The sequence below is a fragment of the Herpailurus yagouaroundi genome, unplaced genomic scaffold (genome assembly GCF_014898765.1).
Source record: "Herpailurus yagouaroundi ecotype Mexico unplaced genomic scaffold, PumYag 185, whole genome shotgun sequence".
Classification (NCBI taxonomy): domain Eukaryota; kingdom Metazoa; phylum Chordata; class Mammalia; order Carnivora; family Felidae; genus Herpailurus; species Herpailurus yagouaroundi.
Window position 1 is genome coordinate 18677237 of NW_024412416.1, and position 26474 is coordinate 18703710.

Below are 26474 nucleotides of genomic sequence, written 5' to 3' on the forward strand. Positions count from 1 at the left end.
CACGGACCAAACTAGGACCTAAGAGGGTACAAAGGGGACCCAGAAGAGTTCCCCCAACCTGATGGTTGCTGCACCTGAGGGGCCGAGAGTGGAGCTGTGTCAGCCCATGGGGGATGATCAAAGACAGAGGAAGACGGGTGTCCTATGTCTCCAAAGACAAGCAGGGAATCAGCCAAGGGTGGAAGGGTGCAGGGCCTTTCTGGCCTGAACCCCAGAATCATGAAACATGGAAACAGGTGGAGTCTGAAGGACCATGTCACCACCGGAAGCAAAAACTGGTATCGTCCACAGCTAGACCGTCAAGTGAAGAGAAGACTTCCGGTGCAGCTGAATCTGCGGTATGAAGAAATGCACAAGAAAGACAAGATACTCAAAGGAAATATGACCTTGAAGAAATCCTATAATCCCATCACCACGTTTGAAAATCTGGGGCATGATCTGGAGAGTGAAGTGCAGGGGGTTTCTATCGAAAGAGGAGTCTCTGGAGAGGCAGGTGAGGGGTGAACAATAAAAGGCCTTGGAAGATTCATCTCAGTTGGGATTTCACCCTGTGGGCGTGGAGGAAACCAGGGGCTAGTTTTATGCAGGAGAATGACAGGAATACATTTAAATAGAAAGTAAGCCATGGTAAACTTGTCGGTTTGACCTAGAAGACAGTATCTGGTACAGACTTGGTACCAAGAAACATTAGGCTGAACCATCTGAAATTGCGGATAGTCAATGGTGTCGACATATAAAAATGACAATGTCACTTGATTCAACCTAATATATGTGATTTGATGCAATTGACAGGCAACGTTTATCATTTAATGACTAAAGATATAGGGAGGGCTGATCAGCACTATCAACAATAGCCAAATTATGGAAAGAGGCCAAATGTCCATCAACTGGTGAACAAAGAGGATGTTGTATATGTATATACAATTGAATACTACTCGGTGATGAAAAAGAATGAAATCTTGCCATTTGCAACAACGTAGATGGAACTAGAGGGTATTCACTTAGGTGAAATAAGTCAGAGAAAGATATCACATGATTTTACGTATATGTGGAATATGAGAAACACAACAGATGAACATAGGGGAAGGGAAGGACAAATAAGAAAAACTAAGAGGGAAACAAACCATAAATAAGAGACTCTTAAATACAGAGAACAAACTGAAGGTTGCTGGAGGGGAGGTTAAATGGGTGATGGGCATTAAGGAGGGTACTTTTTGAGATAAGCACTAGGGTCATAAGTAAGAGATGAATCACTGGGTTCTACTCCTGAAATCAAGACTACACTACATGTTAACTAACTTGAATTTAAATAAAAAAAAAAAATGGAGGGCTGATCAGAAGAAGGGGAGAGGTGTCTGCATCTGGCCATCTCCTTACTCCCCCCCCACCCCCCTGGCTCCTCCAGGTGACCTCACCCCTTTCCATGGCTCCAGTCCTGTCTGAGTGCTAATAAGCCCCAACTGCCATCTCAGGCAGGTCCATGTAGCATGCCTCTTGGACACTTCCACCTGGATTTCTCCTGGTCTAAAGCCAAACCCCAGCCTGAGGTCCAGCTCCAAATCAAAAGTGTTTCAACTTGACCCAAGTAACAACTGTCTACCATACTGGATGCTGAGCCAGGTGCTGGTTGGTGAACAAGACCGATATCCTTCATCCTTCATCTCCCACCTGCCATCTACCTTCTGTAATGACAGAAATCCTCACTAGTCCCTCTCCCTCCCTCCCCATTCACCTCCAATTCATTATGAAATCATTTCTATTTGGCTATCTTGGATACCCCCTTTCCTTCATCTCCTCTGACATATAAGTTAGGATGCATGTGGTTGTGAGTGACAAACAAGCTAGCTGACTGTGTCTCGTTCATAGAGACAACATCGCTGCACAAAACAGGGGTCTGGAGGTGGGTAGTTCCGGGTTGATTAGATAGCGGGCAGGTGGTGGCATAGCTCTGGGTGGGCAAGTCTGTGACTGCTGGCCTTTCCCTCATGGCCCCAAGATGGCTGCTGTAGTTCCAGGCACGATCCCTGCACAGCAGCTTCCCAGGGAAGAAAATCTTCCTCTAAAGCTCCCAGCAGGCTCTCCTGTAGTTTTCCCTAAATGTGGTCACAGGACCACTGCTGCAAGGGAGGCTGTACAAGGGATTATCTGGCCAAAGCGAACCACCTGCGATGACTGGATCAGCCCCTGAGGGTGGGCACTCGGGCAGGTGAGGTATGAGGGCGTGGCTGTTAGGCATGGAGCTAGCAGCTAGCGGTGTCTTCACATGGCCATCGGCCATCGTCTTACAATAACTGCTTCCTCCTGATCACCACTCCACCTCCAACCCCTTAAAAGTAAATCAGGTCACAGCATTCTGCCTGAGGCTGTTTAACAATAAATCACTGCAGGGGATACAATCTATAGCCTCCAACAGCACCTACAAGGCCTCATTTGGTATGGCCTCTCACCTCCCTCTTAGCTTATCTGTCACCATTTGGCTCCTTTTTGTCCCTTGAATGCAACAAGCATTTTCTTGCCTCAGAGCCTTCAGAAGGGGCTGTCTCCATATCTAGAATATTCTTCCCCCAACTCTTTACATGGTGGACTCCTCACATTACAGGTCTCGACCCTCATGCGACTCTCTCAGACAGTTTCTGTAAGTACACTCTCTTAACACCATGAACTTTGCCTGCATAAACCCTAGCACGGTTTATAGTGTATACCTACCTGTATGGCCATTTCTTTTATGTCGGCCTCCTCAACTAGAATGTAAATGTTCTGACATCAGGAATTTCCCCTGGTCTACACACCACTGTAACCACGGGAGCGCACTCAGAGCCTGACAGGTAGCACATGCAAATGAACACTATCGAATTCACAGTTGGTTAATTAGAGAATGAACAAAACAGCCCTTGAAAGTCAGACTGGCCCAAGGGGAAGAGGAAGGCTCAAGGGTGATGGTGCATAGGATACTTTGTGCAGGAAGGCAAGGTCCAGGACCCTGGGTCGGCCGAAGCGGAGGTCTTGGTGTGAGATACAAAAAAACCACTGAACACATAAGGTGGGCAGAGGCTTGGACTTTTGACTGTCATGCTCAGTGTGTTCTTTTTTTAGGGCTCCATCTTTTAGGGTTCTTTTAGGATGCTCCATCCGCCATGTTTCCATGTGGACAGACCTCAGCTGTGGTGAGGTTCTACCCAGTAAAAGTGGGTGGCCTGCCTGCCTGAGGGTCTGGGGGAAGGAGTTCACATACTCACTAGCCTTGCTGGCTCACCTTTCTACCTAAGGAAAATGAGGCCCTGGGGTGGGCTCATCATTTACAGCATGGCCTCTCCTCTGCCACGATGGCTGCAGGGGATGAAGCTTGGCCATTCTTGGGTGAAACACTCAGTGACATTCAGGGCTTTTTCCTCAGTCACCTTCTTCAGTAGGAGCTGTGGCTGCCACTGGCTCCAAACTTGGGAGGGGAAGATGGCTACTGTGTGTTAGCCCTAAAGACCCCAATTCAGCAGTTCACCTTTTTTTTTTTTAATTTTTTGAGAGAATGAGGGAACGTGAGTGTGCATGCATGAAGGAGGGGCAGACAGAGAGAGAGAATCCCAAGCAAGGTCCACGCCCAGCACAGAGCCCGACATGGGGCTCAAGCTCACAACCGTGAGATCATGACCTGAGCCAAAATCTAGAGCTGGACACTTAAGTGACTGAGCCACCCAGGCGGCCCAGCAGTTCACCATTTATTCCACAGACAATGGCTACCAAAACACCTTCCTTCCTCCTAAGTGCCTTTCCCCATCCATTCCCAGGGCTGAGTGACCTGGTGAGTGTGGCCCAGGTTCCCAGTCCCATGGTCTCATATTCTGCCCTACTCCTCTGACCTGGACCGTGAGTCTGACTAATCTTTGCTCATGTCCTGGTCTGTAGCACAGTTCACTCTCAGCTTGGTGGTTTCTGCTCTCTGAAGCACACAGTCCCACCTGTTCGCCAGGGCACCGACTTCACATGTGCAAGGACACTCCATGGATTGAGAGCCACAACAAGGCTGGCCCCACTAAATTGAAGAGGCCCCACTGTCCCGGACTACAGTCCAGAGTCCACTCCACGCTGACTGCACAGAACCACACGATGTCCCAGAAGCAGCCACTCAAAGGCCACGCATGCCGTTGAAGCTGCCAACCCCCAACCATGCCCACAGAGTCTGGAGAACTCGGCACAAAGCTCCAGCCACCTGAGCAAAGGCAAAGGCTTTCTGCTGAATGTGAGGAAAATTGTCCCAAGGTGGTGGTGTGCTGAGATGCACAGGGCAGGTGCACACAGGGCGAAGACAGAGGCTCACATGGGCTGCCCAGCCAGCACGAGACTGCTGCACAGAGTCATGGAAAGCAACCGACACAAGGAAACCATGACTGCATCAGCCTCCCTCACTAAAGGAAGGCAGACAGGCTGGCAGACCATCAGCTGACTTCAAGGGTTTCAAATCACTCTGCTCTGACCTCTAACCACCCAGCCCATAATGAAGTTTTAGAAGCTTCCTGGTCAAGCCTGCACGGGCATAACGAAAATGAGGCATGTAAGGAGAACCATCGAATTTTCACAGCAAAACCCCTCAGAAACATTAGCAAGGGCACTCATGGCGGGCCGAGGCTGCCTGGCCTTGCTGGCCACTGCCTTCTGACATTCTCAGAGTGATTGCCACATTCTACAGAGCCCATTGAAAGAGTAAGTACCCGGGGCTAATGGTAGACTAAATGGTAGCAGATCCTGGTGTGTAAGATAACACTTTCCAGATATGGACAGAGTTGGAGGAGAAGCAGTCTATGCCAGGGATGCATGTGAGTGATTCCCAAACCCATGGGCGGTTGGGTGTGAGGTGCGGGGGAGGGGTGCTTATTCCTGAGGCCAGCACTGGCTCAAGAGCAGACAGAGGTATAGAGGAAACCGGTTTGGATTAGAATGGTCTGAAGATAGTGACAGTATGCTCAATAAAAAGCTCCTGAAAGACACAGGGTCTGAGGGTCCAGAGTCATCTTCATAACGTCCATCTCAGTCCTGGCAATGGGTTAGCCCAGGAGAGACTGATACTGAACACTTCCACCAGATGTAGCAATCCAACAAAAGGTTAGGAAATACTGGCTTTACTGTTTACATGAAAAGTACCTTGGGGGGGCGCCTGGGTGGCTCAGTCAGTTGAGCCTCTGACTTTGCCTCAGGTCATGATCTCACAGCTCGTGAGTTCGAGCCCCACGTCGGGCTCTGTGCTTCTGCTTCTGTGTCTCCCTCTCTCTCTGCCCCTAACCCACTCTCATTCTGTCTCTGTCTCTCTCAAAAATAAATAAACATTAAAAAATAAATTTTGAAAAGTACCTTGTGGATAACAGTTACACTAGGAAAAAGATAATTAGAAGAGTAGATTAGAAGAGTAGAAGAGTAGATTAGAAGAGTAGAAGAGTAATTAGAAGAGTAGATTTAAAAATATACACACACGGAAACATATCTTAGCGGGAGAATCGAAGCCCATTGTTTACACTGAACACCACCGCACAGGTGTTTTGACTCTGTCTGGTGACCCAATTAGGAGGCCATCACTCTGTCTCCCAGCAGCTAGGGGACAAGAACCATCTGCAGGGAGGAGGAAGGAGTTGGGATGGGGGGTGGGGAATTATCTCAGCAAGGTAAGTCCTGGAAGGCAGCCACTCTTCCCCCCACTCCCAGCACCGGGAACTCTGTTGGCACCAAAAGGAATTTTGAAGTTGTAAACCCTTCCCCATCAGAGTGCAGATGGAGAGCCCGCACATCCTAGTGGGGGAAATAATCCAAAGCAGTCTTTAAGATAAATACTTCCATCAGGGTAATTTAAGTGCTTTGTATCTAGCGATGGCGTGCCTCATTATTTCCAGCGCTGTGTTATGTTATGGCTCGTGTCGCGTTCAATTCTGAACTCATGCCATTTATCAAAGGCAAGAAAATCCCAAAGGCACAACTACTTATCATCAGATAATCCAATGGAAAGTTTAATTGAGGCTTCAGTGCAATGCCTCTTGGCCATGACCCCTACACATCTAACTCTCCAGCTAATTCTCGTTTCATTAAAGTACACTTCCCAGTGTGCCAAAGTTTCTTACTTCCTAAACTGGCCACTGGAACTGCACAGATGATGATCGCCTTCTTAGAGGAATGAGTGGCACCTCTCCACTGCTGGCCTGGCCGGGATGGGAGGCGATCAGATCAGTGGTCCAGTTACTGACAGGAGACCTTGCTCCCTTCTTGAAGGACTACATGTGATCAAACCATATTTTTCTAAGTATTTCACCACCTGGTCTCTTAGTTGGGATTAGAAGGCCTTCTCCAGAGCTGACGTCACAGGATGAGTAATTTCCCAGCATGCACCGAGGCTTTCTCAGGGCAGGAGGTATTTGGAATCACTTGCTTGGCCAGTCAGGTGCAGGCTTCCCCTGAACTCACTAAATCTTGTCCAAAAGGGTCGACTGTCTGCTGCTTTCTTGTGAGCTTTGAGTATACATTTTTTGGCCTTTGATTCAGCTAACGATTATATTATGTAATCTTGTGGTAATCCCCCAGAGACTTCAATGATGTATAGGAATTCCTTGTCAGTTTTCTTCTTTTGAGCCCAAATTTGGACTGAGCACAGAGACAAAATCCTTGGCACCAATCTTCTTCATTAGTCTCCACGTCTAATTCCTGAACCTTCATTCTACTTATAAATTACAGTTACTCTAGAACTCAGCAAGTCAGCAAAAGTGAATCAAGGAGACCTTAGCCTCACTTGAATAGCCTTCAGGGTCAAGACTTGTTTTCCCTCTGCTGAAGTAATGAAGGGATTTATGCTCAGAATAAAATAAGCAGAAAAGCTGGGTTGGGCTGGGGATACCTGGCCAGAAGGCAGTTCCAGATTTTACTGCAAATTTCAGAAGGCAAAACATTCTCCAATAGGGCCAAAATAGCCCCAAAGTAGCACAGAAAGCCAATCCCTCCAGGTGGGACCCCTCCTGCCTGTGGTGTGGAGTCAGCATGGGGGGGCCTCAGCTTCTCCCCTACAGCCACCTCCCCACCCCAATCTGCATCATCTCCCCAAAGGCAGAGGTGACATTCAAGTCCTGGGTGTGGATGCATCCCTGGGCTTTGGAAGCCTGAGGGAGAGGAAAACAGTGCCAGATACAGAATGAACTCTCTGGTATTCCTAGACTAACTTCAAGTCACACGGAGAGGTTATAAGCACTCCCGGTAAGCCTATTCTCTTCTTGATCAAAAACATGCTGGTGGGACATACATGCTACTTTGGCTGTGCCCCTCCCTGCGTGTGCTGGGAAAGCTTGTCTGGCCATGGAAGGCTATGTGGGCAAGCGTCAGGCCCAGAGTTACCAGAACTGCATCCTTCCTCTTGCCGCATGCTCTCCCAGCCCACTTCCTGACCACCTGCTGCCATGGAGTGGTAAGGGTGATGTGGGCTACCGCAGATTGAGCAGGCCTTACCCGCAGACCACACAGCCCAGCTTCATCTCATTTCATACTCACAACACGTCTGTGCACAGACACCATTTCCCTTGCACTTAAGATCTGAGGCAGCATGTGTTCAGTCAACTGCCCACAGTTTCACAGGTAGAAGGGCCACCTCAGGTACACCCCACTGGAGGTACACCCTGCTTAACCTCCAAGGCCCACTGCATAGTTTTAGTCCTCAAATGTAGAAGCTACCTAGATATTTAACAAATAGCAGTTGCATCTGAAGCTCCTTTATGGAAGATTAACGCACTGGAAGGTTGCATTGGGTATCCTTTTTTAAGATGGTAAGTTGGAGTCATAAATGGGGCTGAAAACTCCCTCGTGGTGGGTCATGAACCTCTAATCTCTCTGAACACCACTACCAATTTATCTGGTCAACAAATTCACTTTAATTCATCTATTTGGTTATGCAATACACATTCATGGGGCCATCACAAGCTGGGGCTGGGAATACAATGGGGACATGAAGACAAAGAAGGGTCTTCTTGGGGTTTGCGCTCCTGCTGCAGAGGCTGACAGCACACAGATACCCATGCAACCTGGGGTACTGATTAAGCAGGAAATGGAGAGGCTGTTTCTGCTTCTCTTAGATGCTATTTGAACAGGGATCTGAAGAAAGGGACAGAGTGAACCATCAAGACGTAAGGGGGAGAGAATGTGGGGCCCAGTGACACAAGTGAGAAGCTCTGAGACAGTGGAAAGCTTAGCAAGGGAGGAAAGAATGGAAGGCACAGGTGAGCAAGGCCACGAGCACTGGGAGGTGAGGTCAGTAAGGGAGCCAAGGGCTACGTGTTCTGGGGCCTTTGGATTTTATCCAAAGCCATTGGAGGAGTTTAAGCAAGGAATGTCCATGATCTATGTTTTAAAAGGAACCCTCTGGTTACCCCATAAGAATGAGCTGTCCAGGAGGTCACCACAGAGGCCTGGAGACCCGGCAGGTGGGGGTAAGAAGCCTGGACCACAAGGAGGAACAGCAGATATGGTTAAAGGAGGTCTGATTCAGAATGTATTTTGAAGGCACAGCAGGTGGGAATTGCTGGTGGTTAAGAAGTATCAGGCACCTCCTGAAACAGGCCATCAGACGGCCAGCTGACTTCCAGAAAAGGCTAAGAAAGGTCACAGCCACCATTTTCCACGAGGCAGGCAGGCCTAACGCCAAATGCTTCACATTTGTTCGCATCCTTCGTCCTGACAACACCGCCAGGCCGGCAGGCACCCCGCCACGATTCCACTGCTGCGGAAGGTGAAGGGAATAGCCTGAGGTTGCACTGGTGAGTCGCTGAGCCGGCGGGCCGCACTAGAGCCCCTTCTTCTGCTCTGCGACCTGCCTCCTTGGCCTTACACATAATCCCAAATTCACAGCTCTCTCTTTTACACGCAGGCTGTGCAAATCTGGGCGTGGAGGGAAAAGGCTGCTTGGCTCAACACCGAGACTGTCTTATTGATTTCCTTTTCCAAGATAAAAACCTCTTGGGGTTTCCACTTTATCTCAAAACTTATGTTTACCTTGGCAACCAGAGCTCTGTGGCAAAGGAAATGCTGTAAGCAGCCGGTAGAGGCCAGCCCCTGGGGCTCCCGCTGCTCCCCTTGCCCTGCCTCTCTGGGAACCCCTCCATTTAATCAGCAACCCAGCCAAGGTGGAGAGCAGCGGGCTCCTGAGGCAGCCCCTCCACGACCAGGCACAGCTATTTGGTCCTGTTTGATTCTGTAACCATGGGGTACAGGGGACAGTAAGAAATATCTGGAATAATAGGAGACCAACCAAGAGGAAAGCAGTGAGAACCCAACAGAGGAAGCATGAAGTTGAATTGGCTTTTCCAAAAAAACAAAAGCAAACACCACTAATCATTTTCATAGAATTAAAAAAAAAAAAAAAAAAACAACGACCCTGGAATGCCGTGGGAAAACGAAACAAGGAGCTGCATGCTATATAAGCAGCACCTTTTGGCAATTTGAGAAGCAGGCCCAAATGGCCCCACAGTGAGGCAGGGAGCCAGAAGATTCTCAGTGGGGGGCAGAGGGAAGCGGGGGTGGAGAAGGAAAAATGGTATAATCGTGTTTAGGGAAAGTGTCTTCTTCAGCAGTGATAGGAAGAGAATTCTATTTGCCAGAATACTCGGAGCGTGCTCCGGGAAGGAAGCCAGCGGTGCTGACATTGGGGAGGGGGTCCATAGTGCTGCTTCCCTGGTAACTTAATGCAGCTGCATTAAGGGTATCTATCTAGCTTCCCTGAGCTCAGATCTCCTTGTTCCTTCCATCCAACACACACACACACACACACACACACACACACACACACACACACACACACGCACACACAGCCAACAGAATTAAGTCCTCCTGTTTCTCTAGTACTGCCAAGGCTTAATCAGTGGTTCTCAAACTTGAGTGCACATCAGAATCCCCTGAGAGCTGGTGAAAACACAGACTGCACAGAAATTCTAATCCAGGAGAGCGTGGATGGGGCCAAGACTGCATTTCTACCACCTTCCTGCTTCCCAGGTGTTCCGAATGCTGGGATCACCCTTTAAGAACCATTAACTTTGAGCATCTCTTTTCCTGAACGGCAGCACCAAGGACTTCCAGTTCCTCTTCTGACACTTGTTGGGCAGGGGGCACTGAAACAAGACCCACAGAGTTAGCGCAGACGGCACATTTATTATGAGTGCTGGGCCTTCTATCTACACTGACTCATCCACGATCACCACGTGAGAAGGAATTACGATTATGCCCATTTTACAGACTAGGAAAGTGAAACGTGAGGACAAGAGACATGCCCAGGTCTCTACTGTTAGCAGAGTTGGGATTTGAAATAGGTATGGGGAAACCAGAGGCTGTGCTGGAAACTTCCACTCCCTCCTGCCCTGGACTCAAATCCAAACTTGCACGTTGGGCTCCCTGGGTCCCCGAGGCCCTGCCCCGGAGTCAGCTACCCACTTTGGCACAAGCACAAGTTGGGTGTCAGGCTGGCCTACATTCTCCCGCTGTGCAACTTAGAGTAACTCAGCCTTGGTTTCTCCATCTGTCTGTTGGAACGTTAGCTTGGACACAAGCACCTGGCAGGTGGGAGAACCTCAATAAACATCAGCCCTTGCTCCCCTCTGTCTCCACTGTCCTTGCTCACACGGTGACTCGTGCCTGAGGAGCCATCACCCTGACCTGCTCTGAAACCCTGCCCCAGCACCTTTCCCGGAAGACCCACACAGCGGGAAGAGGAAGGCCTATAGCCAATGGCAGGGAAGCAGGCATTCAGAGCAGCACCATTATTACGGTCCCCCGCAGGCACTTTCTCATGTGATGCTTAGAGCAGGCCTGCAGGAGGATGTTGAGGTCTCCTACAAACAGGGAAACTGAGGAATCCTGACTTCATTAAGTGACATGCCCAATGTCAAGTAAACACCAGCATGAGGATCCACACTCAGGTCTGACTGTGGCCAAGAAGCAGAGCCAGGAGTCCTACATAAGGAAAGCAAAGGTGGAGTGGGCCAGGGGACACCCTGCTTGTCCTCACTGGGGGATGACTGGTCACCCTGGGGACCCTTCCTTTGCTCTCAGGGATTAATACTGGTGGCATAATTAACATCAACAACTCTAGAAGCCCTGGCCTGCCAAACAGATTTCAGGTGATGAGTCTGATTTCTGAATGTCACCCTCTCTCCAAAGTCTTCATCCACTCACTCCTGCTGAAATCTGAAGGCCCTCTTCCTCAAAGCTCCATTTCCCTTCTCTATTTTTCCTCTTTGTTGATTACCTCTACTCCTGCTAAGATGACTTCTAGATCACACATATCCATCTCCTCTACTAAAATGTTCACGCCACAAAGACAGGGACCTTTGTTTTGCACATCCAGGATCCCCAGAGCTGGAGCAGAGCCAGGCACACAACAGGTACTCAACGAATATATACAAATGCAAAGCCTGCAGAAGCCAAGTGTCTGCGAGGACACAGGTCTATTCTGAAAACAGGGCATGATAAAGACAGGGGGCAAAAAGGCCATACTGGGTAAAAATAATGATGGACAATCGATAATTGCAGAAAAAGAAAACCAAATGGGCACAGATCTGGCAAGAGAGATAGGAGTTAAACCCTCAGGGTTTCCAGTGAGTTCCTTTAATGCCAGCTGTCACTCATTAATGGTATAATTTCAGACAAGAAATGTATCCTTTTGGGGGCTCAGTGTCCCCATCTGCTCACAGGAATAATGATACTTCACTTCAAAGGTTATTGAAAGGCAAAATACAGTTAAAAGACTAGAGCTGAACTGTCTGGGGTCAAGGGTTGGCTCCACCCCTTACACGCAGTATGTGGCTCTGGGCAAGTTAGTTACCTTCTTGTAGCTCAGTTTCCCCATATGTAAATTTAGCAGCACTTCCTCAGAGAATCAGGAGGACTAAATGAATTAAAAGCATGAAGGATCTGGGAGCTCCTCGGTGGCTCAGTTGATTAAACGTCTGACTTTGGCTCAAGTCATGATCTCAGTTTGTGGGTTCGAGCCCCATGTCAGGCTCTGAGCTGATAGCCCAGAGCCTGGGGACTGCTTCTGATTCTGTGTCTCCCTCTCTCTCTCTCTGCCTCTCCCCTGCTTGTGTACATGCTCTTTCTCTGTCAAAAGTAAATAAATAAACATCTTAAGAAAATAAAAAATAAAAGCATGAAGTCTCTGATGTCCAAGTTCCCAACAAACGGTAGCTGCTCCTAGTTGCAGCTCTGTCACCACCAGACGACAGGATGAGCAGCAGCATGGACGCCATCTGGCCACGAGGGTCCGGTGTGAGGATACAGCAGAAGGCTCTGTTGAAAGCAAAGCTCCTCCACATTCCAAGGGGAAGTTCAAAGAAGGCTTGGATCTTGGCACCACTCCCAGGCTCGTGAGGTGCTAAACTGTTGCCTGCTGCTGCCTGCTATGCACTGCATGCTTGCAGCACCCCCCTTCCCATTTACTGAAGCCCTAACTCCCAGTGGGATGGCTTTAGGAGGTGGGGGCCTTTGGGAGGTGATCAGATTTAGATGAGTCATGGGGGTGGAGCCCGCATGAGGGGATGAGTGTCTTTGTAAGAAGAGGAAGAGAGAACAGGCTCACTGGCTCACTCTCCACTAGTGAGGACACAGAGGTCATCTGCAAGCTGGGAAGCTGGACCTCACCAGACACAGAATTGGCCAACACCTTGATCTGGGACTTTCCAGCCTCCAGAACTGTGAAAAACAAAGGTCTGTATTTAAGCCTCCCAGTCTATGGTATTTTGCTACAGCAGCCCAAGCTGGTGAAGACAATGCCCTTGACCAACAGGAGATGGAAGAGGGCATAAAGAGCTAGAAGAGGCTACCATTTGTGGACATGAGCAAAGAAGAGGGACCCTCTCCAGCCCTGGAGAAGGGAGCCCCAAAGAAGTGCTCTAGGACCACAGAGGCTGTCATCTTGTCCACATGTGGATGTCTACTGAGATGCTAGGTTCCTTGACCTGCCTGGTGCTACTGGACTGAGGACCAGGGCACTGCAGAGAGAACGCCAATGTGGCCAGGAAGAGGATGGACAAGGACACAACACCACTATTTACTCAACTTGACAAAGAAATCTAATGTGAATCTCATCCATCAGGGCCTTACTACCTTCAGGGCAGGAGACTGTAAACCCTCTGGGGAAATATGCCCTATCCTCAGGATTGGCTCCCAGGCCCCTGGCTAGTGAAGGAGGTGGTCTCCAGGTTAAAACCATCACTGGACATCTCTCTTCACCCTTAGTCACAGCATGCCCTAACCCTAAAGCCCTAGGTCATGCTGGTTCATCAGTGAATCCGCTCCCCTCACACGGGGTGGTCCAGTTGTTACAGGACTCCTCTCAATGCCCACCTGCTGCCTTCCAGACACATGAGGGGCTCTGGGCTCCACTTCCAGCCCAAGACTGGTTCCGGACTCTTGATCAAAGCTGGGAAACGGCTGATCCACACTTAGACCACCTCAAGAGATAGGAGTTGTTCAGCACCGATGGGCTCCCTGGCCCTCAGTACTGATCTCAAGGAACAGCAATCTTTGCACTTCTCTTCCCTTTTCTGCCCTCAATACCTTCTACAAGGGAAGGGATTTCCCCAAAGATCATGGTGAAGTCTGAGGGGTCGTAGAATACACCACCCCAAAATGTGCCATTTGGGCATAAGGATTATTTTGAATGAAGGCAATTATGAAGCAGTTACAAGAAAATCTCTGTCCTTCCCCCATTTGCCTAAAAGCAGAACATGCATTTGTAAAGCTGCCTCCTTCTCCTTTCCATAGAAGTTAATCACCAGAGATAACCCTAGAACCTTATCAGCCCAGAGATGGCACCAGAGGAATCTATATATCAACACAGGCTTAAACCAGCCCTTATCGACCATAGGTCTTCCTAAGACTTGTCACTACAGAAACCCAAAGTCCTTTGCCTCTGTCTGGTCACTTCTCTAAAACTGTATTTGTTTTTTTTTTTTGTTTTTTTTTTTTTAAAGATGCTAGATAAGCCTGAGTTCTAACTACCCTTGGAGTTACCCATTACTGCACAATGCTCCCATGTGCATTGCATGTGTTAATAAACTTGTCTGCTTTTCTCTTATTAGTTTATCCTCTGTCACTCAAATTGACAGGCACCCAGCCAAGACACCTAAGACTGGTAGAAGAAAAATAGGTTTTCCTCCCCTCCAACTCCAAGACTGCTTTTTAATTCTTCGTGGGAAGAATGCCCAAGGTTCTGGGCTCTGTCTCTTGTCCTCCCCACACCCCATGGGACACCTGCCAGATTTGTTCCTTCCAGCCTGAATGTGGAGATGGTGCCGCTGTCCTGTCACTGCCCCAGAGCAGAAGTCCTCACTGTATTGGGACTGCCAAGTACCTCAAGGACAGAGTCTTATATGTACTCAGACTCTGGCATTTTTGGTCATTAGAGGTAAGCACAGTAGCAGACAAGATGTCAAATTTCAGAGTCTACACACATTTTACTTCTCACTCACATAGCATCCAATGTGTTAGGGTCCATGGCTGCAGCTCCCTGGGGAACCTTTGCCAGTCATCCAATGGAGAAAGAACCTCCAATACTATTCAGAGAGATTTGTAAGGGCCATGCCTAGAAATCATTTCTACTCTCCTTCCCACTGGACAAGGCAGTCATTTAGCCACACCTATTGTTAGGAAGGCAGGGAAATTTAATCACTCAGAGAGAAAAAGTATGTGTGGATATCAGCTAGCAGTCTTTCCATAACACCCTGGACCGTGTCAGCAACATGTCTTAACCAAAATTCAGCGGCTTCCTAACCAAGACTTAGCTCTCCCTAACCATGATTCAGCTCTTCCTAACCAGGACTCAAGTCCCCTCCTAACCAGGATTCAGTCCCTCCTAACCAGGACTCAGTCCCTTCCTAACCAGGACTCAGTCCCTTCCTAACCATGACTCAGTCCCTCCTAACTAGGACTCAGACAACTTCCCAACCAGGACTCAGCTCCTTCCTAACCATGACTCAGCCCTTCCTAATAAGGACTCAGTCCCTTCCCAACCAGGACTCAACCCCTTCCCAACTAGGACTCAGCCCCTTCCTAACCATGACTCAGTCCCTCCTGACTGGGACTCAGCCCTCCCTAACCATGGCTCAGCCCCTTCCCAACCATGGCTCAGTCCCTTCCTAATCAAGACTTAGCCCCTTCCTAGCCAGGACCTAGCCTTTCCAACATATCAGTGGAACCCCCTCCCTCCCCCACACAACAGCGCTCATCAGGAATTTCTGATCCGAGTTGTCCATGCCAGTAATTACAAAGGTTGTTTGAATCCAAACCCTAGATAACATCCAGGCCCAGATCTGGTATCTGTGCAACAGAACAGACCAACAGGCTGGCCTGACATAATCTCTTCTTCCTGTTCTGAAGCACTCCTAAGTGTTAAGCTTCATATTTATAGAAAGTGAGCTAGAAACCTCAGAGCCAACTTTCAACTTCATACAGGAGAATTGGGGGTCCTTCCATTTAAGAGCCCACAAAGGCCACAGGATTCTGGTAAACTACCTGAAATATACAAGCAACACACAAACATTCTTCCCCAAATTGTAGTTCTGCCTCTGGAAGGTCACACACATCCTACCCTGTGGTTAATTCTGAGCACTGACCACATGGCTTGAATGTGACCAACCCCAGCTCTGTATACCATGAGTCCAACAGTCGAGCAGTCACTGAAAAGTGAATTCTTGACTCAATTATAAAGTGAGGACTTTAATGCCAGATACAGACAACGATGGCCCCATGGGCCAAAAATATCAGCAGTAACTTCACTAAGTCTCAGAGCCTGCATGGTCCAATCTGACCCTAGAATCTAAGCCAAAGAAGCATACCTAGCAACCAAGAAACTTGCAAAAGGCCTCCTAACCCCTACTTTCATCTCTCTAAGAATATTAATGAAGGCACTACAATTCAACCCCCTAGCAATGCTGCTCAGAATTCTCTCTCGTCTCTTCACTCTTCCCCCCACCTAGAGTCTCATCCTCTTCTATCTCATCACCTCCCACTCGGCCTCCCAGGGAGGAAAGCACAAGAACCTCCTTCTCTGGGAATTGTACTTCTCCCATCCTGATTAATTTTTCTCAGAAGAAATCTTTGAGAAGAAGGGGGAGTGAATAAAATTCATAACTTAGCTCTTTTGGCCATCTCACTTAAAAAAATTGTGATAAAGTATATGTAACACAAAATTTACCATTTCAACCATTTTTAAGTGTACAGTTCAATAGCTTTAAAGACACTCACATTGCTGTGTAACAAACACTGTCTTGCAACTGTCACTACCATCTATCTTCAGAGCTTTTCCATCTTCCCAAACTGAAACTCTACACTCATCAAACACTAACTCTTCACCCTTCCTCCTCTTGAATGCCTGGCAACTACCATCCTACATGGTCTCTGGGATTTTGATGACTCTAGGAACCTCACATAAGTGGAACATACATTATTTGTCTTTTTGTGACAGGCTTATTTCATTTAGCCTAATGTCTTCAAGTTTTATCCACATTATAGCATATTTCAGAAAACCCTTTGCTTTTAAGGCTGAGTAATTCCCGTGTGTGTGTGTGTGTGTGTGTGTGTGTGTGTGTGTGTGTGTGTGGTGTGTGTGTGTATCTGTTCATTATTTATCTGTTTATCTGTTCATTGTTCAAAGGATACCCTGAATTGCTTCTTTGTGAATAATGCTGCTATGAATATGGACATACAAATAACTATTCAAGTCCCATTTCTTTTGGGTATATACCTAGAAAAGGAATTCCTAGATGATATTTTTATTTTTTGAGGAACTGCCATACTGTTTTCCATAGCAGATAAACCATACGTTCCCTCTAGCACTATACAAGGGCTCCTGTTCCTCCACATCTTCACCATAACTTGCTATTTTCTGGGGTTCTTTTGGGCAACAGCCATCCTAATGAGTGGGATCAATCATCTTGTTTAACCTTGAGAATAACCCTGGGCATTATTATTCCCATTTTACAGATGAGCAAACAGAGTTGGAGATTTTAGATGACTCATGCAAGGACACTGGTGGAGGCAGGACTCGAACCCAGGTCTAGCTACAGGGCCAATGCTTAGACCACCACACTAAGCCAACCATGGTCCCTGGGATGGTTCAGTGCTCACTGTGAAGATGGTGGGACTTTTTGGGTGATATGAGAGACCACCACAAGGGTCACACTGTAAAGAAAGCAGCAGTGGGAGCACTTCTCCCATTCTTTGTTCTCACTGGACCTACTGCAGACATAAAGCTGATCTCCTCAAAAGGCATCTCACAAAGACCTCGTTTCCTGTTTATGATTCTACTCCCTGTCCTTCTTCCCTGCCCCGGGCCCCATTCAGAGAGGGTTTTTGTTGTTATTGTTTCTCACAAAGTTAATAAAGGGTTGGGACTGAGAATTGCATGACTGGAGGAAGAGCAGTACCATAATGAGATGAAGCATCCCACTTCATGCCAAGCTAATCATAAAGCACTCCTCTGGCCATGAGAAATGGAGACATAGAGGGAGCAATGGAGACAGCCAGCCTCTGCCCATATCATGCCAAGGCCCGTGATAAATAGGGTGGCAGACTGTGGCCTGACACCAATGTTACCGACATTATGTGCAGGTGAAAGGTCACTGGAAGGGCATCTGTTTCAGAATCCCCTTCAAGCCACCTGAGCACAGAACCTGGGAAGGGGCTAATCAGCAGTCTTGGGGAAGGACACAAGGTACACACTTTCTGAGCTGAACATAGAAGAGGATTCCAAAGCCTACATTTGAAGGGCCACAGCTGGAAATCCTGCAGGGGCCAGGTTTTTTTCCTGTTCAGCCCTGTTGATTTCCAGCCCCAAAGGCAATCAACCATGGCTACGTGTTTTGTTGGTCTCTGTGTAGTTCCAAAATAAACAGAGTTGCGATCTCCAAAGGGCTGGCAGAAGCCTACCCCATGCAAAACAGACCCATGTATTTTCACCATTTTAAAATTTCAGCCATTATGTAACCTTGAACATGACCCTGGCACAAGGAAGAAGAAAAGTTGAATTCGGTCCCCTGGGGCAACTGGTTTCCGTGTGGACTTCCCGCCAAGTCCCAAACAGAAAGCTCCCGCCCTGGGTTCTTGTGTTATCGCCAGGGCAGGCAGGCCTTCTTGGGGCGACTCCCTTCTAGGGAACTCACAGAATTTTGTGGGCACAAAGGAAGCCCCTCCAGACTTCAATATACAGGAAGTATGCACACACACTATGCACTTCTGCCATACATGTGTGTAGTTAGGCATGTGTTTCAAGGCATGTATGTGCGCACGTGTGTGCACGCATGCGCGCGCGCATGCGCGCGCACACACACACACACACACACACATTCATTCACCTTTTTATTCTCCCAGATACTATTTTCAAGTCACACCACAGGATAGCTGTGCAGAGGTAAACAGGCAGGAAACTCCCCAGGGCCACCCCGTTCTTGTCCGCTTCTGTTCTCTTTAGGCATGGTGGCTCTTAGGAAAGTCTTTTAGAAGACCCTCTCCAACATCCAGACACAACTTAGTTGTCATTTTTGAGAAAACAATCTATGCCTATATTTAAAGCTGAATGAGTGAGAGAAGAAGCCAGCTTACTGAAGTATACACTATTTAGCTTTCCCAGAAACTCTATTAGCTGAGAAATCCAAGCTGAATTTGTGGGGAGCAAAGCTCTAACATTAACAAAATGCAACTTTCCTAACCCTCTTACGGGGATGGACTATTTTTTTTTTTTTTATTGTATGATGAGGAAGGCAGCACTTGTCCAAACAGTCTGAATCCCTGATTGCTAGATGCATGCATATTTGATTTCCAAAATTGAAACCTTTCATAAAACCTCTAAAAAATCACATATCATGGTCAAGAGCCTAACTATAAATACCAATATAACTTCTAAAAAACAGATGAATTTGCCAAAGACCTAAGGTCATCTGATTTGGGACAACTAACATGTCATTGAATGGTATGCCTTCTCCTCTGTAAGCCTCTCAGAGTAGACACAAAGGACACAGTGTGGGTAAGCCTGACACTGAAGCAACATGTGCCCAGCATGGGGTGGGGTTATAAGGAAAACACATAAGAACTTATTCATTCAATGGGGTAATCAGAGGGAATCATCTGAGACTACTTCTGACAAACAATTTTGTGGCAAAATCGAACCCTAACTTCTGTAAGGTCATAAGGAATAACAAAATAAAGCAAACAAACCCATAGGAAAGCTCTCAGAAACAAAGAAACCCAAAGCTCAAATCTAATGAGTAAAACTTTTGTATTTTTATCCCAAACAAATTTTCCAGCCTCATTCAGCAAACAGAACCTTGCCATCTCTACAATTCAAACACACCCTCACAGAATGAAGACTTAACACTACCATGAAAACACATAAAAATGAATGTGCACTCTGAAGGAAATTCCACAAAAGAGGGCAGAGGGAATCTACACACTTTTTTCAGCCACAGCACCAGTTGCCTAAGCCCTACTTAGACATGACATAGTTCAGAGCTTGATGAACTCCTTGATGCACTTAATAAAAACCCAACAGGTGCAGTGTTAGGACACTAGCCCCAACCTCCCTCGTCTCTCACTGGTTCCCCAGCACATCTTCCTTCCGTGGCCCTGTATAGGTTGGACTGAAACAGACCTCCAAAGCAGAAATATCATTCCCCCAAACCTTCATCCTGGTGGGTGATGCTCCTTTCTGCCTTTCCTCCCTCATTGACAGACCTGTTATGTGGAGGTCAGTGGCCATATCCATGAAGTCCCCACTGGGCTGCCCACACCTATCAGGGAGTTCAGCACCAGTGCTGTGGGCCACATAGGGAAGGGATCCTTCCTCCCAAGTTCAGGGATAGCCATGGGACCCTCAGTGCAGAGCAGCAGGGCCCCAGAGCATGGACCCATCTTGGAGCCCCTCAGCAGCATCTCCCTGGCCTTGTGTGTGAAACACTTCACGAGGTCACCGAACATTTATTTCCATTGTCCTTTGTGCAGGATTATCACATCCCAGTGGCACGGGTAAAGGAGGCTTTTCCATTAATTAAAAAAATGAAGGCAAACAAGGAAAAACATAAATCCCAGTAATTAAATTAGTGAAGCTTGAATAAGGTGGCTATCAAAAAAAAAAAAAAAAAATTCACCACAGCTCAGTTTACTGCTAACTGTGGGAGCAGGACAAATGCCACGGAACCGAAATCTGTCTGGTCATCCAGGCTGCAGCGATGTGTGTTGGGAAGAGGAATGTGAGAATGTGAATGGCCAACAAAGGCTTCCAGAGGTCTTGCCTTTTCACACTCCTGAGCACTCCTCACCCCTTCTCACCTAGGGCAGCATTTTCCTCAGGATGCTGGCAGCAAAGCCAATGGCTCAGGGTGAACCAATTCAACAAAGGAAAAGCCCACCCCGAACCCCCACAAAGGCAAGGTCTGTAATGTGCAAAGTAAGCCCCCCCTCCCCCCAGTGAGGGGGACAGTTACTTCTCTTAGGGATGAAGCTGTTTTTCCAGATCTTCCTGCCTTGAGTTGTCTCTTCTTGTGTGTGTCCTCCTCCAAGGTAGAGATCAGCAGAACCTCTATGGTGCCATCCCTTTTCCTTCCAGAGCTGGGAGGGAGGGTCCATAAGGTATGATGGTTTTAAAATCATGTTCACTCAGTCTGTGTAGGCAAATCCCTATCCAGTGTGGTAGATCTTGGCGAGCCCCCTCAGGGGTCGGGACCACCTTGGTTAGGGCCAGGGAAGCTCCCCTTGCATCTGTTAGTAGGACCCTTGTGATGTGCACAGACAGTAAGCTGCAGATATGCTGGTCTCTCATATTTCAATCTTTACTGAAAGGATGTAGTGAACATTGGTGGTTCTGGAATGTCCAGCATCCATCCCTCCTCCTGGCTAAAGCACGCGGACCACCCCCCCTCCCCATGGAGAACTCCTTCCCATGCATTGTTGTGGGAAGCAGTATAGCCCCCCCTGTGCAAGCCCAAAGAGCCAGAGCCCCCCTCACATCCCGCGCAGGTGACCTAGGGCAGGCCTGGGAGCTGGTGAAAAACAGCTGGCTGTGCAGACAGATGGAGGCCATTCCCTGCAGGCCCCAACACTGACCTCTGCATGGTGTCTATGGCCTCACCTGCCAGGGCTGCCTAGGGTGCTGTGTTCCCACCAGATCTGCCACCGTCATGGCGGCCCCTTTCTGATAAATGCCCTTTTTGCTTGCTCCTTGCAATCAGGGTCCTGGTCTGCTGAAATGGGCTAATGCAGATGGAACAATGTAGAGGGGAAGTATTTTTAAATTTTCTTTTTATGTTTATTTTTGAAGAGAGAGAGACAGAGTGTGAGCAGGGGAGGGGCAAAGAGAGGGGGAAACAGAATCCGAAGCAGGCTCCAGGCTCTGAGCTGTCAGCACAGAGCCTGACACGGGGCTCGAACCCATGAGCTGTGAGATCATGACCTGAGCTGAAGTCAGATGCTTAACCAATTGAGCCACCCAGGCGCCCCCCCCCCTTTTTTTTGAGGGGAAGTATTTTTAACAGAACCCCAAATTCTACTAACTACCTCAGAGATTCTCCAAATGGATCGTTCAAATTTAACTTTTAAATCTATTTTAAGCTACTTTACAGGACAGTAATAAAACATTTACAACGGTAAGTTACTTTCGGAGGGATAGTGGCTGGGAGGGGATAGGAGGGAACTTTTGAAGGGGTCAGATGACATTCCATACCTTAATCTGAGTAGTGGTTTTGAGACTACATACATATGATCACACAACAGTGTGGACGTACTTAATGTCACTGAAACACACACTTAAAAATGGTTAAGATTTTGGGGCGCCTGGGTGGCGCAGTCGGTTAAGCGTCCGACTTCAACCAGGTCACGATCTCACGGTCCGTGAGTTCGAGCCCCGCGTCGGGCTCTGGGCTGATGGCTCAGAGCCTGGAGCCTGTTTCCGATTCTGTGTCTCCCTCTCTCTCTGCCCCTCGCCCGTTCATGCTCTCTCTCTGTCCCAAAAATAAATAAACGTTGAAAAAAAAAATTAAAAAAAAAATGGTTAAGATTTTAGGTATAAGTTTTATGTTATATACATTTTACCACCATTTAAAAATAGGTTAAAATAGAATTCAAAATGCAGCTTTAAAACTATTTCAATAAATACCAAAAAAGCGCATAGGCATAACTTAAAATTTCACCAAGATTTGCACCCTTTCCCATATGTAAGTTATACCCTAATCAAAACAAGAAAGCACACACACAAAAAAACACTGTAATATGCCAAGTTATAAAACACTGGCGATTCCCAAGCTTTCCTAAGTTTCTCAAGGTACCACTATCTCATTTTCTGCAGAACCCAGGGCACAGCCCTCCTGGTAGAGCTGGATCCTGAGATTTGAAGGCAGCTGTTCAAAATCTCTCAGCACTGGCAACCACATATCTATGTGATTCAGATTATTTTTTCCATTCCATGGAATCAAAACAAAATACAAAAATAAATTGGATGCTGGAATGACAAAACTACAGAGATGGAATACAGATACATGGTAGCCAGGGGTTAGAGAAAGGGAGGGAGGCAGGGAGGGAGGAAGGGAGATTCTACAGGAGCAGCCCAAGGGAGTTGCTTGGAGGTGATGGACTGGTTCTGCTCCTGACTCTCCTGGGGGTTGGATGAATATCTACATATGGGATAAAATGTCACAGAACCATATGTAAAAACATACCCCAAAATGGGTTCATGCAAAAACCCTGTGAAATCTGAGTAGAATTTGTAGTCTAGCTCATTGCATTGTGCCAATCAATTTCCTGGTTTTGGAAATAACACTACGGTTACATAAGATGTAACCATGGGAGGAAGTGGGGTGATAGGTACAAGAGACTTCTCTGAATTACTCTGGCAACCTTCAGCTATTCTATAATTATTTCAAAATAAAAAGTTAAAAAAGCACAGAAACAGATCAAATGAGACTGCTAGAAGCCTGTCATAACCCCAGCTTTCAAATTTTTCTCTTCCTGGACTCACCATTGTCCTTACCAACTGACTTAATAGTACAAATAAATTATGACACATTAAAACAAAAGCACCATGTAACTATTTTTTGTTTTCAAGGAAGGGATTCATTTCCTTTGTAAAAGCTGAAAATCACTGAGGTATTGGAAAGAGCATGCAGTAAGGAAGTAAGAGACGGGGCTAGTGCAGCCCTGAGCTAACCGGCTGTCACATAAAGAATTATTACAGCTGGTCCATGCAATTAAAAGACTTTGGGGAGGAAATGAGACACACACATCTGGGAGGTCACATAAGGACGTAAGATTTCCCCAGCAGTATGCAAAGTGTCAAATGAATAGTGCTATGGATTGTATTGTGCTCCCCTCCCCCAAATTCCTATGTTGGAGTGCTAACTCCCATTGTAAATGTATTGGGAGACGGGGCTTTTAAAAGGTAACAAAGGTTAAATGAGGTCATGAGAGTGGGGCACTAATGGAATATGACTGGTATCCGTGAAAGAAGAGGTGATCAGGGGATGCCTGGGGGGCTCAGTTGGTTAACTGTCCGATTCTTGGTTTCGGCTCAGGTCATGGTCTCATGGTTCATGAGTTAGAGCCCCATACTGGGCTCTGTGCTAACAGGGCGGAGCCTGCTTGAGATTCTCTCTTTCTCTCTCTCAAAATAAATAATTAAGTTAAAAAAAAAAAAAGAGGCAGTCCGGACACAGACACACACAAGAAAGACCAGCTAAGGACATGGGGGAGAAGGCAGCCATCTGCACACCAAGGGGAGAGGCTTCAAGGAGAAACCAACAGGGCCGACATGTTGATTTTGGACTTCCAGCCTCTAAAAGCATGAGACAACAAATTTCCGTTGTTTAAGCAGCCCAATCTATGGTACTTCAATAGAATAGCCTTAGCAGATGGGACTTAAGTAGCAAGGTGAACTAGTTCAGAAGAAAGAAGGAAGACAGAACTAGCTGTTCACTCTTTAACAGGGGGTCTGAAATAGAGTACATAATCACAATTGATGGTTGATGTGAAAATTATATACTCAAAAGAAAGCCAGCTATAAATCATATGAAAGAAAACCTGCAATTCCTTCATCTGCGTGTATGCATGCATTCAATCAATCAATCAATCAATCAATTAACAGTGGTGACCAAGACTTGAAAGCCCTGTACCAGGTCACACAGGTGAAGGGCAGAGCTTGGCCCTGCCTGGTACAGAGTCTTCTGGGAAAGACATTCAGGCAAGGGCAATGCAAAGGGTATCTCCTCAGAGGCTAGCACAGGGAGTGGGAGGGGTCTGGAGCAGCCTCAACCCCCACCCCCTGCTGGGCAGAAGTGCAGAAGCTGATTTGTGAACAAATGCTGGGAAGGAACAGCCACTCCTTGAGATAGTACATGCTTTTTTGGCTCTGCCAAGGGATACTGGTCTTCCTCAAGCCCCAACTGGACTGCGACGGGTGTCAGCTATCCCTCTGTTGGAGCCGATTTTATGATGCATTTGCATAGCGGTTCCTTTATGGAGACAGCCCCTGACAATGAAGCATGGATTGGTGGGGCAGTTTTTGACACTTGTCTCCCAGATTTGTTTAGGGGACTGGTGGAATATAAGATAAAAAAAATCATTTCAAAAACTCTAAAATGTGACATGAATGCTAGCTATCATCATACTAGATTTTTTGGTAACGTTTATTTATTTATTTTTGAGTGATAGAGAAATAGTACGTGCACACAAGCGGGGGAGGGGCAGAGAGTGAAGGAGACCCAGAATCTGAAGCAGGCTCCAGGTTCTGAGCTGTCAGGGAGAGCCCGACGAGGGGCCTGAACTCACAAACAGTGAGATCATGACCTGAGCTGAAGTCAGACACTTAACAGACTGAACCACCCAGGCACCCCCCCATCATACTAGATTTTGTAGGGCCTTTTAAGCCACCTAGTTTAAAATGGTCAAGGTCACCCAGCTCATATGTGGCCCAAAGGCTCAGGATTACCCACTGCCAGGACTCCCTAGGAAACACAGGTTTTTAAACATTTGAATTCCACAATAATATATATTTGTCAATCCCATACCGTTTTACTACAATTCAAAGCACATCACGTTCAGAATCTTGCTCTTGGCAGTACAATATTTCAACCTCCTGGTGGATAAAGGTTAGTGCTACAGCAGTCAAAATTGGAAACCGTCTTGGGGTTTCCTCTGTTAACCAAGGGCCCTATTCCTATGCTCAAAGACTGGTTCCAGTTTGAAACCTACAACATGTCAACAACAAGCCAGATACAACTGAGGATAGAAGAGAAAAAAAAAAATGGCAAATGAAGAAAAAGCTGAGTGAGGAAGCAAAAGTAGAAGGAGGGAGGAAGGGAGGGAAGGGGAAGAAGAAAAATGTGCCTTGTCAGCGCCACGTGTTGGTCTCAATACCATTTGACCAGAAGGAAACGAGCCTGGTGCCCAGACTGGCAGAGGAGACGTGTCTCACCCCCATACAGTCACCTGTAGGTCACTTGGTAAAGATCACCCACATGCACGAGAGTAAACGGTAAGCTTTTGTCTCATGACAACTGTGTTAACTTGGTGGGGGGGGGGGGTTCCCCTCCTGCATGAGTGACCAAGAGGCTCAGTGCCAACTGTGTCCCCAGCCACAGTCACCTTTAGGCAGCCCCTGGAGACACCTTCTATGGTTTAACTTTTCATACCTTCCTTATTAAGCATCTGTTTGGACACCTTCTGCCATGAGCAACCTCAACATTTATCAGGAAAAAAAAATGAAGTAAAATAAAGTCAAAGAACTAATTTATAAGAAAAGAGGCAACAGAAAAGGCAGAGTGTGTCTGAGGACAGTTCCTCCAGACTAGAAGTCTTACCAAGTCTCCAGATTATCACAGGGGGGCGGCAGCCCCTTAAATTATTATTATTCTGCCTCTAGACTTACCAACGGTGTCACACGGTTCATCTTTGTGTACGCAGAAATCTGTCCTGAAAAAAAACAAAGACAGACCTGGTCAGGTGTATGCAGTGGCCCCCAAGAATGGGAGAAGAAAACACTGTCAATGAAGCCCGAATGGTTATCCTACTCTGTTACTGGTTCGGGTGGCCCAGCTTATAGTGAAGAACACCAATTAGCCACTTGTCAAGAGTAACCCATCCACAGTGCCCACCTCGTAGGCCCAGTTACCCCACATAAAGCCCCCTTTTATAGCTTAACGACTCCACCTAACACTCAGTTGCTGGGAGGACTCCCTCCCAACAGCTGAGAAAGTTCTTGAAGCAGACATTTGCAAATCATGCATCAGAGACGATTAATATTCACTATCGTCAAATTGTAGTGACCTCCACAAGCTCCTCGACGTGGGCAGCAACTGGCCTTAGATGCTGAAGTGACCAAATGGCACTTACAGGAGAAGACAACAAAAGTAATGTCTGAAAGTTATGCCCTTTAAAGCTTCCCAGGATCCCCCGGGTGTGTGGCTGTGTGGGAAGAGCACTGGTCCAGCCCCAGT

General features: G+C 47.3%; 1 protein-coding gene across 1 annotated transcript in view; it reads right to left on the reverse strand.

Annotated features, from left to right (window-relative positions):
• Positions 1–26474, reverse strand: part of ADAMTS17 (ADAM metallopeptidase with thrombospondin type 1 motif 17) — a 345055-nt gene that overhangs the window by 237337 nt on the left and 81244 nt on the right. The window contains exon 8 of the mRNA XM_040493411.1: positions 25907–25950. Within this exon, the coding sequence (XP_040349345.1) occupies positions 25907–25950 (44 nt within the window). The remainder of the gene's footprint in view (positions 1–25906; positions 25951–26474) is intronic.